Source organism: Caloenas nicobarica, chromosome 10 (assembly GCF_036013445.1).
Source record: "Caloenas nicobarica isolate bCalNic1 chromosome 10, bCalNic1.hap1, whole genome shotgun sequence".
In the NCBI taxonomy this organism is placed as follows: domain Eukaryota; kingdom Metazoa; phylum Chordata; class Aves; order Columbiformes; family Columbidae; genus Caloenas; species Caloenas nicobarica.
The window spans coordinates 5063905-5080057 of NC_088254.1; the positions used below are offsets into that span (position 1 = coordinate 5063905).

The window sequence follows — 16153 nt, forward strand, 5'->3', positions numbered from 1 at the left end:
TATCCTGTCATCACAGTGCAACCTGATGTTTCCTAAAAGCCCCAAGTCTTTTATGTTGTATCTGATTCTCAGAGGAGAATCCTCTATCTTGTAAGGCATGCCTGCGTGTTGGTTTGGTGGGGTGTTTTTGTTTTTGTTTTTTAAATTCCTAGATGTATGATTTTACATGTTAGATGAACTAACAAATACAGCCCGTATTTTATACATGAGCTATTCTCAAATTTTGCATCTGCAGTTTGGTTCCTGATGAATACTTGCTGGCACACTTGCAGTTTTCTGTAAACTGATGATGGGACAACTCCTGTGGGAGCAGGGGAAGGCCAAAACCAAATATATTTGAGGGCAGTACCTGATAAAACTACTACCTTGACTGCAGATGAAAATTTACCAAAGCTTGCCATTATTTCTCTTCATAAATTTCACATGACATATCGCAACTGAAGATTAGACATTTATCGAAGTAAGGACATCATATTATCTGCTTTTCAATTAAAAAAACATGGAATATGTATTAGATTAGTATTTTAAAAGAGAATACTGTGCATTATGCTGAAAATTAAGAACTTTACTTAATATATTTTACAAACTACAGACTGCAGCGTGTAGCTATAAAAAGGTAACTGTAGATACAAATGCAGTTGAAGTTACATCAAACATGATGTAACTTAATTAATTCTTGTATTATCCTTTCTTTCCGTTATACACACCAGTATTTGTTAATTCTACAAAATCTGTGATTTTGGTGCTCAGGTGAGGCAAGATGTGAAAACAAGTAGGAATTATTCTATATGCCTTGCCTAGTAATCTCTTGATAGCTATCTGAATTAGAAAGTGAGGTTGCTCGAATAAACCAGATAAAAGTTTGAATGGCAGCCAGAGAACTCAGTGCCATTTAGGGTAGCGTTGCTTTAACAACAAGCAGCAAGCTTGCCAAGACAGACCAAGTCAAGCCTAAAAGTTAGTTTAACTCTTTCATACCTAAAATTTACTTTGGTGACAGCAAATCTGAAAGTGACCCGAGGATGAGGAGAACATTTTGCCTAAAACGCAAAGGGGTTCAGTTTTATTTGGTTTTATGAAGAAGCATTCACACACAGGAACAACACTGACAAAAATAAGGATGGGTGGAAGTAAACTTTTCTGAAGGAGCAAAAGTAAACTCTCAGGCGAGGATAAGAAGGGCTTTAGTTCACAAAAGACGATGACGAATATCTTAGCAGTTATTGATGCTCTAGAAGAAAAAATCCTATCTTTTCTTGAAGTTTGGAAAAATAGTGAAATCTACTTATTGTTTCTTAAAAAAAAAGGTAACTTGCTCTGTATTTTAAACCTCTTTGATAAAAATTCCTCCAAATGGATTAAACAACGTGTCTTTTAAAAAAGCATTTGAGATTTTTATCATTAAGGGCAATTAAAAGATTATAATAATAGGAAACAAATCTTTTGAGTTTGTGGAATCTTAACTTTCTTGGTTGTTTATCTTAGAATGAGACAACATAATTTTACTTTCTACAAATCCATATTTAAAAGTTTGTCTTTAAAAATTAACCTTATTAAAGTGTATTGAGCTGTTCAGAAGACCAGGCTCTTCACAGCCTGGAAAGATCCAAAAATCTGATCTAATTTAAATTTTCTTCTACGAGAATACACTTACCTAAATTGCTGTATGTAGCACTGCAAGGATTTAAGTCGGGAGAAACTGAAGCTTCTTCCTTTTCTTCCTCCCCTTGCGGGACCCGGACAGATGACACAGGTATGACGGAGGCGCTGCCGCCATTGTCCTGCTTCACAAACACGGCTCTGGGAACACGAGGGGACAAATCCTCCAGTGTCGTATCATCGGGCACTTGACTGAAACAAACAAAACAAAATCACCTGGAGACCAAAGCTATTATACTAGATCCTTCTGGCAAAATACCAGATTAGGCACTAAGTATCTTCAGGAAAGGGAATAAACTGGTAAAGAAATAAGCTCCTTTTGCCCTCCCTTAAAAAACCCCAACTTTCTACAATATTTATTTTCCTAAATAAGAAGAAAACTTTTGGCTGAAATAGTAGCATGTAGTAGTTCATGTTCCCTACAAAAGGGATAATAAAATGTTTTAAAGCTGACTACCATCAACATATGTACACATATATATGCAGGCATGATTCTGCATAAAAAGTGTAGGACTTCTAAGACAGCAGCAGAGCTTAACGTGCTTTTTACCAATCAGAACAATTTTGCTTTAATCAAGGGTACCAAGGTATAGAAAGGGGGCTGTTAAGTCTTAATAAATGCATACAACTTTAGTGATACATTTTCATATGCTGGTAGGATTTGGGGAACCCACACTCTGGGAAACAGCCCAGTAGCTCGTCTAAGCCAGTAATCTATTTCTCATATAAAATTCCCCAGATTAAAACCTACTCTTATTAGGCCAATTGCAAAAGGCCATGAAGACAGTCCCCTGTGCCTGCTCTTAGCTATGAAGTTTTAAACTGGGATGACTCGAGGGACAAAACTGTGAAAATCATGGATTCAATTGGTTTCCATGGATATATATACTGCAGTACGATTTTTAAATTACGTGTTATATATATTAAAAAAATGTTCAGGTTTATTGAAAAAACCCAATCCTATTGAAAACATAGCAGCAATTATCAATAATATGCCACATCAAATATGTCAGAGCAAAAATACTTCTGTGCCTTTATGCTCTCCCACTCACAGAAACAAATACTCCTTATAGGCCAGATCTCCAGAGCGTATGTCCAATTCACTAGCTCTCATTATTACAGCCTGATCAAATAGAACAGCAAGAATTTGCAGTACTTGTAACTTCCATGAGGGATAGGAGTAATGCACTTCCTTCAAAAGATGATCACCACATCATATATCTGTATAGTTATTTAATTTTTGTGGTAAAGATTTGAAACTTACTACAACTTCTGATTAACAGAAATAAAAATTACATATTTTTAAATAGGCAGAGCAGCTGAGCTTCTTTAATACAAATCCTTACAGCGGAGAGATTGTATCCTCAAAGAGTTAACATAAATTACAGGCATATCTCACTATGCCAAAGCCAAAATACTGAAAATCATGATACACAATCTTCTAGCAATCCCAAAGATTAAAACATGCCAATACTTCGCATAACACAAGACCCCATGTACGATGCAGCGCGCACATGCTGTTTCTACTCAGCGTCATGAATTTTAACTGCAGACTGATACAAAGAAAACTCATTAGAACTTGTTAGTAAAAGAGAAAAAACGGCATAAGTTCAAAAAGATGTAGTATTTAATCAGCATAAAATCTTTTGTTCATTTTCAGTACCATGCATTGGAATCATGTGAAGAACATTCCATGTGCCACAAATATATCCACATTAAAGAGTTAACCTAATAGAATTTCAGAGTAAAGCATACATAAAATTAAAGCAGTAACAAGGCTCTCAAGATTATGAGAAATTAAAGGCTTGTAATTGCTGTAAATCGTATACATACCTGCATTCCTCAACAAGAACATTTTCTTTAAGGAGTAGTTTCTAGTAGCTTTACAGTTCTGTCATTGCCACAAACCAGGAATTATCACATCTCAAAGTAATTTTTTAGTATCAATTGGTGAGGTACAGAACAGACTCATTCTCCAAACCAGACACATGCAAGCACATACACTAAACCTAAGCTCAGAAGCGTTTTGCCAAAGTAAACCAACAGCTAGAAAGGAAGAAAGAAAAAAATACCAACTCACCCACTGTACTCACTCACACAATTCCCCATTAAAGGAAATTCTTTCAGGGCCTTCTTGAGTCTTTTAATCATGTCTTGAAACTCTGGCGAGCCATTGATTCCACAGTGTTCTGATGTGCTACAAGTTGTGCAAGCTGTAAGCAACAGGGCTGAACTCTGCACAGAGTGATACACCTACCGCACCTTCATGTTTACCTTAGGGGGTTGGTCCCGGGGACTTGCCAAAGTGCCCCAGGAAACCAGTCAGTTCCAGCCCTGCCTTCTTAACTCTTCCACTGCCTTCGTGGATGAAAAACAGCTCACAGCCTACTACATCACTGTTTTGGTATGACAACTATGGTCTTAGTCATGTTAATTAGTTAGGCAAAAGCAGGTTCAAATTTCAAGAGGAGCTAAGAACTTACACTAACCTACTCTGAAAAGCGAGTATCTCAAATCTGTACTCTGACCAGTTTTAGTGTCTGAATCGAATACATTTTAAATCACAGCGATTAGATGTCAGGCCACGAAATCTGTGGGGAAATGCTCCCCTGTAGCTAACAGTAAAGACGGAGAGATCCAGCACATCCGCAGTGCACTGACTCAGCGGGCAAAGAGCAAAATGCCAGCTTGTAATCAGCTCCGACACAATGCAGAAGGAACAAAAGGGGAAAACATCCTTACTCAGTGAGCTACAAGAACCAAATTCCAATGGCTTTTGCTTCATGAAATAGTCTAAACAGTTAAAACTACTAGTTTTCCAGAAAAGCAGAGCAGCTGATAAACAAGTGGTTCTCCAAGATTTGAACCATTAAAGCCTGATAACTTTGTATCTGCTTGTTGATAGCAAGTGATACTTAAAGCTATCTCCTTATTTGGGATATTTATAGTTATTTTGCCAGGATGGATTCTTTGATGCCTTGCATAAGAGCACATATTTAGCTTTTACCACAGTGGGCACAGCCTCCTCTGTCCAAGCCTTTTTCTTTTCCCTTTTTTATTTCAAAAACAAACTTCATAGGAAAGGAATTACCTTAGAGAACTCTGCTCCTCCGGCACATGTGGCTGAAACTAAACAACTATTCAGTTAATGGAGGAAGCAGCTCTCTGCACACACAGAACACATTTGTTTTCCTAAGAAGCTGAGATTATGTGCAGCAAAAAAACCTGCCATAAAAATGACTGTCCTTCAGATAACATCGCCCTGAACACACATACTTGTCATTCACATGTGCACAAGCTCAAAACTGTTTTAAAATTGTTTTTTTCTGCAGGGACAAATGCCCCTAACCCCTTCCCTCAGGCGCTCCTCCTCTGCAGTTTTTGGAGGATTGCCAAAAGATGATGTGGTCTAACTTGCCTTGGTCTTTTGGGAATAGTGAGTACCCAGAAAGCAGCCTGCATAGTGTGGTAACTTCTGTAAGGACAGTGGAATCACAGCTATTGCGTGACCTGTATTTTCCACGATTCAAAGCACGCCTTCTCAATTAGAGTGATTAATAAACGGCAATGATTATGAGGGAGACAAAGCGAAATGCTTGTAAGAAGTGATTCTGAGAGTGCATTCTTGAATTAGGGTCAGATCTAGAGGTCAAGCTGAGGGAATACAGTTCTGTGTAAGACAGCACATAAATCCAAGTGGCAGAAATTAGTGACAGAAACAGAGAAGAGCTGATGTGGCCTTAGACTGAGCTGGGACTCTGATCTGCTCTCTGAGGGGACATCAGCAAAGCAGTAATCAATGGTAGGCGTACAGTTTGAGATGGGAGCCCAAAATGGAAGATGACTCAGTTCTACACAAAAAAAGTCTGTGTAACTTGTAGATAAATTTAGTTTCAAAGAGATCCCTTTGAGATCCCCTCAGGCCCTACACTTTTAAGCTAATAAAGCTGATATAAAGCCTAAATTGACTGGATAATGCTTGAGGAAAAATGCAGAGAGGTTAATGGCTTGAGGGCGGTCAAAGGCCACCTTGCACAGGAACTTCCACTCAGAACACAGACCACTTTAGTTCTGCAAAACACTGAGCAAAGCTGATCAGTGCCCAGGTTTCTATCAGAGCACATCATGGGGACAGAAGATCCATTCCAGTCACTCATGCAGTTCAGTTCCTCATCGCCGCCATTAGCCAAAAATAGTTACTTAAGAGGAAAAGTGAAAGAAACTTCTCAAAGGATAATCTGAAATAACTATGCCATAATTTTTATTCCTGATCCTTATTTTTTTGAAGTTGGCTTAGTCCTGAAGCATGACAAGTTGTTTGTTTGTTTTAAAATCTTGTATAATGTGATGTTTGCATGCTCTTTAGTGTCAGTGAAACTTCATGGCAATGAGTTCCACAGATTAACTGTGCATTATAAAACAAACAAAAAACCCAAAACAAATAAAAAATTTTCTTTATACATTTTAAGTTCTCAGTCTTTCCATTTTACAGACTGTATTACAGGAATTATGAACAATAATACGTTTTACCATTTCTTAGTCTAAATTTATAAAATAATAAATGGTAAACCCCCTTGTACTTGGTTCTCAGACAGTCCTCAGTGTTTACAGATCTTCACATAAAGTGTTACCAAATGTTTTCCTTACTGAACATGCATAATTTCTAATTCTGTTAGCATACAGATATTCTAGAGAAAAATCTCACAAAAGTTTTTCATTGATGAGACGGGGTAAGACAGATGGTTAATGCTCTTAAAAGCGTTGTTGAGCATTGCTGAGTGAGGTAAATAAACCTCACTGATATCTAAAAAGAGCAAACCAAGATAGATTTGGGGAGAAGGAGGAGTTGATAGTTCCACCTGAATTTTAACTTTCTCCCATTTTGGTAGACTTGCTCTAGCAAATTTCTTTTCAGCTATAACATACATGAATTCTCCTCACCAATTTATGTAAGCTACACTAAACAGGTTTTGGCTTCAGGTGAGAACCTTACCTTAAGACTTAGACTAGAGGTCCTCAAAACTGGAAAGGACTTTGTTTTAAACAGAGCCCTACTGTGACTTCAAAGAGTTCTGTTCTCAAGTAGTTTCTGAAGCAGCTGTGGAATCTGCAGGTTTGGATCAATGACAAAGAGAAAGAGGAATGTGGCAGTGGTGGTTATTCCTGCCTGTCTCTGGATGTGATCCTGATCTTAATATATGACTAAATTTTTGAAGAACAATTATTCCAGTTGTTTTTACTGAGTGATCTGTTAAAACATTCATATTCTTCCAAATATACAGGGCACTCAGAGTAATTTCATGGCTCCTGTCCCACTGAATCAGGAGAGCCTACGTGTAAGCTCCATTCCCCGCCCTGTTCAGGTTCTCAAGGTCCAGGCTGCAGACAGTGTCACACTGTGGCCCACCCCTAGCCCCCATAACCTACATTTTTTTTTCCTTTAATAACGGTTAGTAGCATAACAGAAATTACTAAAAAACCCACTGAAGAGATAACCCATTTAGGCTAGGCCCTTTAGGTCTTGGTGCTCTAAATCACCTCACTGGAACTGTCTTTTTCCATTGCCTGTATATGGAAATTTGATGCCTAAATCAAATTTTTGAAATCACATTGCACTTACTGTAATTTAAAGCAAATAGTGTGAACAGTCGTCAGCAACCTCAGGGCAATCAGCACAACAAAAAGCATTTGAGGATCACTTGTATTACTGAAATGCTTCCAGGGCAGGCAGGAACTGTGCAAGGTTTTGGCCAGTTTTCTCAGAGATTCTCATCTGTCACTGATATTTCTGTTAATGTCAGGAGCAGCAATCTGGCTGGAAGTTACTCAAGGTGAACTGTTTGTACTATGAGTATGGCACTGGGGTATGATTTGAAGGAGAAGTCACTTCCAAAAGCTTTGATATCTATGTACTCTGGTAAGTACAGAGCCCATGGAAGTGTCCAGTGAAATGCCCAGGGGCTATTTTAACAAAAAATAGCCTTAAAAGAACGCAAGTTGCTGACGTAGTGTTTAATTGCAATGGAGAAGCATGCTTTTTAAGGTTCAAAACAAACCTTCAAAATACGTATAAACATTTTACTCCTTTTGAAGTAAGACACAACAGGATAGTGATCTTCTGTAGCTATGGGACAGCAGAACTCCTATCTCTCAATTATGAGTTCAAATCCTTTTGACAAAGTTAAAATCATTTTAGGAATTAGGTTGGTAATCCTAACTTCAGCTATGAAGAAATGCTTTCTTATCTAAACCAGAATGGCATGAATATACAGACCTCACTACCTGAAGGAAGTATTTCAGTAAACAGGTTTATCTTTAGTTCATCCAACTGTAGCCCAAAGATGCTGTAAAAGAAAGTTATGGCCAACTTGTAGCTACGGAAGGAAACTATTGAGTTTAAGATGTACCTGAATGGAAATGGCTGTTCACAAATCAGCTGTACCTTGATTTACAAAGGCACTGCCATCTAAAACAGAGCTGAATGAGGTTTTAGTTCAGCTCTGATGTGGTTTATGAAGATAGGAAAGGAAGAATCAGAAGGCTGTGCTGCAGTTTTGTTTTAGGAAACATCTCAATCTAAAACGCTGCTGCAGGATATAAGCAGTAATCTCTCAGTGAAGGAGAAGAGAAGCCTTTGCCCTGTGAAACTCCAATGGCAACAGTTTGATCCACTAGATAAGAGCCTTTGATATAATCTTTTTTTAAACCTCTGTGTGGATTCCACACTGTGCTACTGTACCACCTTGAGCAATTAGTGACTTAGGCCAGAAATATGACCATGTTATCTTTTTAGAGGTCAGTTCTAGGTTTTGCCTGAGAACAACTGCTGCATCGTGAACTACAGGTGTTCTAAGAACACCTGATTTTTGTTCCAATTAAATAAAAAAGCTGATGTGACTGATTTTTAGCAAAAATTAATCTACAAGTTTTTTGTACATTTAATACATTAGTATTTGCTAGATCCTTTTGAACAAACCTATGTTCATCCTGGCATCAAACAGAAAGAAATAATCACATACATAAACCAAAATCAAGTTCTTTTGTATAACAAAGACATAGTTTTCAGCTTTCCAAAGAACTGACTATTTTACAAGTGCCGTTTAAAGGGAAAAACTGACCTTTCTAGTGATAACTTTAAATACCTTCAGACCTGTTTTGTGGTTTTGTTATCAACCTTTAGCAGCTTTGTAATCCATTGCATGTAATGAAATACTGTATCTTCATTTAACTTGCTTTCAAGACCCCCCCAGTAATCTGACATTTTTAAAGCTTATCTTATTTTCCAGGTCATCTGTTTTTTTCAGTGGGCTTACTGTTGTGGGCATTCTGAGTTAGACAAGTGTCACGTTCATTGATTGCTACCTTCATGTTCTATGTTTTCTTCTAAGCCTCTGCAAGCTTAACTGAAGATTTTGAACATCTTTTCCATACACATATTTTAGCCTAAATTAACATTAACCTTTCACTAATACTTGAAGAGTTAACACAAAACAAGCACAGCATCGTCTGTGATGTCTCCTGCTTGTGCAAAAATGGAAGTTGACAACCCTGATTCTCGCAGACTGGGATATTAAAAACAAAAGCCAAACCCCTTAAACAACAACAAAAAACCAACTTCCTTTTCTAGCACTATAAGGTTTCACTTGGTCTCTTTCACAATATTAAAAATTAAGTAAAAAACCCCAAATAACTTAAGGCATCAAACTGCATCAAGGTAATGGAATATAATAACGGAAGGATAAAGATATCCACTGTCCAGTGTTACCACAACATATGTCTCAGCACCTCAGTATATTTCCTTTGAAATCTGTAGAAACCACAGAACAATACTGTCAGAAAGAAGTTCCAATTCTAACATTTAGCAAATTCCAACTTTCACCAGGGGAAATTGTGAGATTTATCACTTTGACTTGCAGAAAAATGAAGAGTAAACTTCCTTTTTTGAAATAAATGAGTAAGACAGGACAGAATAACCAGTTGCCTTCAACAGCAAGGGCAGAAGGCTTTCCAGTAATCATGCAAAAATATAAACCAGGTAACAGCACCGTCTCTAGGGCAGGCTAAGAACAAATGCCAACTACAACCACAGCCATTAGCCTGTCATAGCCCTTTTACCACTGAGAGAAGCAGCTGTTCCTTCCTGCCTGGTCCCCCTGTCAGATCAGCGAATTGGTCTGGCTGAAAAATAACTGCCCGGTGATTTTTTATTTGGATCACTTGCCCAGTCTGGTTCACCACAGGTGACCACATGAGCTGTCTTGCCAGCACAAGAGTGGGCACCAGTGAGGTGAGAGCAAGTGCATCGTATGGCAACGTGCTCGGTAATGCTGCTGAAAACAAATGTTGGTACAACCTCATTTTCTTTAGGTTCCCCTGGAGATAATAGAAAAAATGGGTTCCTCTAGAGGGGGGTTATGAGAACAAATGTCTCAATTCTTTAACTTACTCTCTAAAGCTCCCTGCTTCTCCCCATTTAATTAGGGTGAGTCTAGAGAGACTAGACTCCTACCAAGGGTTATTCCAGCCCTGGATATATTCCCCACTGTCTTGACCATTAAACTGCAATAAGCACTTTAAATACAGGGACACCTCCTTTTGTCATCGCCCACAGCCCTGTGGTGCTGTACATCCTGCAGAGATGGTGAACGCTTACAGCTCCTGCTGGCTTTCATAGTTTCTGAAAGTGCTTAATGTTTCTGAAACTCACACCCACAATTTGTACTGGGATTTGTAAAAAAACCCCTATTTGTTAATTTTTGCATACTTTAAAAAAACCAACAATGTTCTTGACTCTGAGATTGCAGTTCATCCATTCTGACAAAAGGCAAACAGCCTAAAAAGTAGTCCTGATCTTCATGAGAGTGCTGTATCAGTGTTCCCGAGATGTGATATGGAAGTGATTTAATTATACTTGGTGTAAACAGTGACTGTTCGTTAGTTTAAAACATACTTATTTTACTTTAAGGTAAGCAGCAATCAGTTTATAGTAAACTCGAACTATGCTCACACTGAGATTTCTATTAGTTTACATCAACTTGAAAATTATTTTAACTAAAAAAAAAAAAATCACTGCAACTTTCTTGTATAGACAACAAAGAAAAACAAAGAACACTGCCATGATACATTTTCTGAGGCTCATTCATAGCTCAAAGTTAAAAAAAAAAATTCCTACCACTAGGTTATTGTTATAAAGAATTAAATAATGCAAGTTTGAAGCTATTTTGGAACTGGTTTGTATAATAACATTGGAAGACCTATTTCTATACATCCACGGCCATGGCCTGCACTCAGGGAAACGCGTCCAACGCCCACAGGACTGACTGGAACAAATGCCTGCAGCCCCCTTGGGTTATGCACTGTCATGAGCTATAGGAACTCAGCGGTATGTTGAAAACAATGCATATCTGGGAATAAACACGCTTCTCCATGTTCAGAAACAAGCAAGAAAGTGTGTGCACCCTTGATAAAGGAACAAACAGACCTTGAAACCAACCAACATACCTAAAACATTTAACTACCATGAACTTCTAGGAGTAAAATAAATATCTACTGGCCAAATACTTTCACAGAAATTGAAACTATGAAACATTTTAGTAAATTCTGTTAAAAAAAAAAAAAGAAATCACTGAACAAAATTGTCAGGCAGAAATGGAGCAACCAGCTCTACTGAATCCAGTACTGTTAAAAGACAAAGTATATCAATCACTAAAGGCCTTGCAAAATGGAGAGAAATTATTTTATGTATAATCTAATTCTATTATTGCTTTTTTCCATAGTTTTTTTGGGGAGTGCTGCAGCAATGCTGCAGCGTAACATCAAGTTCGTTAGTATCTCTTGTGTTCTTGGGTATGTGAGATAAAGTTAGCACACCACCTTTTATGAGTCACAGATCTTTTCTATTATACTTTTCAATAGTTTCCTTTATTTCTGCTGAGAAATTATTTATTTTCCTATAATGTAAGAACACTTTCTTAAACTAGAAATTCAGGAAAATGTACGCGATTTCATGTAACATGGCTATTGTGACATGTTAATGAACCTGCAATACAAACCCTAAATATCAGGTACTGTTTCTAGAATTTTTTTAAATCTTTTCTGATATCCAATATAAAGCATGTTTTTTAAATCTTTGCGTTAAGTTACCTAAAATAAATATACTTTGAAAAAATTACACTTAATGCCATAAAACTCCTTAATTTATCCCCTTTTAAGCAGTATATACAGGATGGTTCACAACTAAGTGACTAAAAAAGATAAGCAGGTTACCTGGGGATTTTCTTGGGAATCTGAGGGGGTGATGAATGGCTGCCCAGTTTCTGTTCGGAGCTCTCTGGAGACTTTTCCTGCATTTCTCCTTTGTCTTTTGCCAGCGCATCTGTGATCGCAGACTCCGCTCCGCTCTTGTTTGGATGGTCAGCTTTTGGTTCAGCTGCTGCTGGTTCACATCTATACATGAACACAATCGATGGCTTCTCACTCGAGTCTGACTTTGCCTCGCTGAACCAGTGATGACGTTGGACTGGAGGAGGGGGGAGCATATGTATAACGGTTCCATCCAAACCCACCAATTTTCCTTTCTCTCTTTCTTTCTCTTTGTCTTCCTCATCATCAGTTTTTCTGCGGCGGAAGAAGCTCTTAAATGATATCCAGCGTTTGGGTTTCGCATCAGCAGCTCGGCGACCTTCTGAATGAAGGATTGACTCAGCCTCTGTCGACCTGGTGGGACTGTTTGGTTTGGTCCAATTGCTGAAATGTCTTTGCAACAAGTTGCTTGCATGGTAGGGGGAAGAAGTGGACCGTGGAGGAGGAAATGGCGGTGCTTGCTCTGTTTTGGGACTTGTGGTATTTGGGGCGGCTCTCAATGGCTTTGGAGAGTGAGTGGCAATGGGCTGTGAAAGTGAGTCTTGCTGCATTTTAGTGGCAGTGTTTTCCACCATCTTGGATGACTCTATTTCAGACTGTGATGTAAACAGAGATTTGGGTCGTACCAGGGTGTTTTTAGTAGCATCTGCGTCGGGGGGTAAGGAATACAGTTCTTCTACGCTACAAGACTTGGGTCCAGACTGAGGCGTTTCTGGAGGAGACTGTGGAGGCTGGATAGAGGCCACAATCTGTGAAAGCACCGTACTTGCATTCTCTCTACCGCTGCTGCTGCCAGCAGAAGCCTCTGGGGTTACGTCTACTTTAGCTGCAGGCTCTTGTGTTGTCTTTTGAACGCTTGATGGGGAGCTGTGGTCAGAACTGTGACTCCTCTGTGGTGATATCTGACTTTTAGTGAGACAGGTATTAAACTCTTGGACCTTTTGTGCCACAGAACCCAGCCTGCATTCAGAGCTATTAGTCACCCCTTTTGCTTGGGAAAATTCAGTGGCTTTACTTCCTATGGCTTCAGTCATTTTGCTTTCTGTTTCAATTTCTTCATATGTGTGGCTTATTACACTAGTAGTTTTATCTTTGATGGATAGCTCTCCGCTGGTCCCTAGAAAACTTTTATAGATAGCCAGATTATCATATGCATTTGGATTGATTACAATAGGAACTTTAATAGCATTTTTGGAACTCTTAGCGTAAGTGGGCTCATCATGAATGATTATAGGAAAAGGTGGCATGCCAGCATTATTGTAGCTGTTGAATTTAATCTCAGATAAATTGGGAGACTTAACTGGGATAGTTTTTGAAGAAATATTTGTGGCTGTAGGTGAAGTAGGAGCTGACTTGTGGTGGCTTGTCTTCCTGGGGGGAACAGAAGGTCCTGAGCTGTTACCAATTAACTCCACCTTAGGTATCTTCTGTCTTGGACTAGTACTAGAAGTCCACACTTCTTGATATCTGATTGCACTGGACTTTTTCAGATTAGCATGTACGCGTACAGGTGATGCTGCAGAGGATGTAACAGGCGTGCCTGGAGTTACGGGTGAGCTTGTGTTAGATGATGTATTTTTGGTTTCTGAGGTTTCAGTTGGACTGTCCTTACATTCATTGCTCATGGCAGCTGATACATCCACTATGGTATATGGCTTGCAAACTGGTTGTTCCATATTCACCACCCTGTAAGGTTTAGCTTGCTCTTCCACAGGCACCAAATTGATAGTTACAGCTTGACCAGCAACATCTGATGAACTTTTATTCTCTTGCATATCAGTTTGCACAGCAATTTTGCCATCCTTCTCTTCCAGTCGAAGCGCGAGGACTGCCTTGTGAGTTTCTAGACTTTTCGGAACATTTCTGGGAGGTTTTGACACATCCTTCACTAGTTGATTATCACAAAGACTTTCATATTCTGGTTCAATCAATTTGAGGTCTTGAGGCGTACTAGGAGATAACCCTCCATTACAGAGCTTCTGTGAAGAACTGCTGGTTGTTCCAGAACGAGACTCTTCAGTCAAAGAAGAATCAGGAGATGTAGAATCAGAAGATACCATGCTCTGCATGCTTTCTTGCCCATAAAGAATCACAGCCTCTTCCCCATAACCATTTAAAATTTCATCATAACTGTCATCATAATCTACTGCACAGATCCGCTGGAGAGACTTGTTTCTAAGGGGCACAGTGTTCCATTTCTTGTCGACACAGAACGGAACAGGAGACAGAGTGTTAGCTCTAAAATTAGCAAAGCGAGGTTGGCCCCTCATACGAATTTCCATTGCTAGCAACTCTTCATCACTTTCATCCCAGCTCTCATGCTCTTCTTGCACGCTGCCAAAAAACGCGTCATCCTCGCTCTCGTCTCCGCTAGAGAACTCTGGATAGCAGAAACGTCCACCTTCGTTACTTATTACTTCAGTGCTTCCACTCAGAATAACATGCTTACTGTGTGAATCCTTCATTCCACCCATCATGCAGCTTGGAGGGATCTTTCTTTCTAATGATCTTTTATAACAATTATTTATTCTTCCCAAAAAGGTTTCTCTCGAGTTCATTTCATTTCCAGTTAGCTGAGGTGTGGTATCCAAACCTGCAATCTCCTTCAAAACTTCTGTCAGGCCATTATTATTATTATTTGGTATCTTACCTACACCATCGTTGTTGCCATAAGACCTATGAACATGGCTATAACCTTCAATCTCATCTTCATTGTTATTGTTCAGTGGTTTTTTGTTCAAGACAGCTTTGTTTCGGTTCCAGCCTGCAGGCACTGATTTATTCTCACAAAGGTCCGGCGTGCTGATTTCACCACATACACCCTGCCCATCCACTACCATCATGGTGGGTTTCACAGCTATAGTGGGTTTCTTTGCCACAGGTGGTCGGAAGTTGCCTGTGTTTCTCCCACGCTGGCTGTTACTTTGGTTTGCATTGGATTTCAGATTGCCCTGGGAGAGGTTTTTTTTTTCCGATACGGGGGGTAACTGATGCAAGCTTTTGGGCTTGAAGCAGTTCTTACATTCACCAGGTTTCCAGACGTGTTCAGTGAACGTGTTGCAAGCAGACATTTTCCCAGAGCTTTGCGGTTGATGCTCTGCTGTTCAGTGCATGGTAAGAATTTCATCCATATGTTTTCACTCTGTTCCCTTGGTACAGCTACTGTTTGGAGCAGTGATCATTCTGAAACACAGAAGAGAATGAGGATAAGAATGGAGAAAACCAGGCTGACCATTATACTTACACTTTCCATGCTACAAACAACCTGGAATAAGCAAGTAGCCTTTTGCTGATGTCTCAGTCATTTTTACCTAAATTCACAAAACTATGTAACTGAAATGCAAGAAAAGTTGGAAATATAATTCTTCTCATACATAAAGAATTAAAGCTTTGGCAGCTAAGCCCTGTATTACTGAAAGCAGAGAGAGAGAGAGAGAAACGGCAGCGACTGAGAATTTAGAATAATTCTCCTGACTAGTTCAGGACCATTGACCTTTAATTTTTCCCAATAGAACAAATGCTAGGAAGAGGATATAAAACCAAAGATTAGTGCCCATTGTTTTCAACATAACTACTTAAACATCAGACAAGAAAGTAAGAGCATATTTACTCTCCTAAATGCAACTGAGATCACTTGTTTTCGCCTCAAATGTGAATGAGCTCAGCTTAAGTGACAAAATATGTTCAAGCAATTGCAAACTCTGCTGTTTTAGTGCTTTTTTCACCAGAGTTAAATGATAACTGGACAGGTGTTGTGGTTGAAGGGACAGGCTGGACTGCTGTCCTGGGGAAGTCAGTTAAAAATGCTGGGGAATCCTTTCCAGAAAGTCACTGTTTCTTCTCCTCTAGCTTACAATAGCAGCAATAAGCCATTCTTATATCCTCAAAACAAAACTATGGATTTTTAGTCCCCAATTTGTTTCACATGTAGCTTTTCTACCTAACTCCTCCAGAAATAACAATTGAAAAAGAATTTAAAATCTCTTTCAAAGACAACCTGAAACGATCAGCCTTAAGTAAAAACCAAACATGAATCTGCTGTGCTTTATAGTCACTGGAGTATCCAGGATTTGAGAGTTTCATGAATTAATGCCTGAAGATTTTAAGGCTTGTACGCCAAATCCACAAATCT

At 39.0% G+C, this 16153-nt stretch overlaps 1 protein-coding gene across 8 annotated transcripts in view; it reads right to left on the reverse strand.

Annotated features, from left to right (window-relative positions):
• The window catches only part of PEAK1 (pseudopodium enriched atypical kinase 1), a 109965-nt gene that overhangs the window by 20330 nt on the left and 73482 nt on the right, over positions 1-16153 (reverse strand). For 7 of the 8 annotated variants that reach the window (XM_065642129.1, XM_065642128.1, XM_065642123.1 and 4 more), the window contains 3 exons: positions 11926-15204; positions 3740-3856; positions 1655-1851 (listed from right to left, as the gene is read on the reverse strand). In XM_065642129.1, the coding sequence (XP_065498201.1) occupies positions 1655-1851; positions 3740-3856; positions 11926-15092 (3481 nt within the window). In that variant the 5' untranslated portion in view covers positions 15093-15204. The remainder of the gene's footprint in view (positions 1-1654; positions 1852-3739; positions 3857-11925; positions 15205-16153) is intronic. The other variant, XM_065642130.1, reaches the window with a different exon arrangement.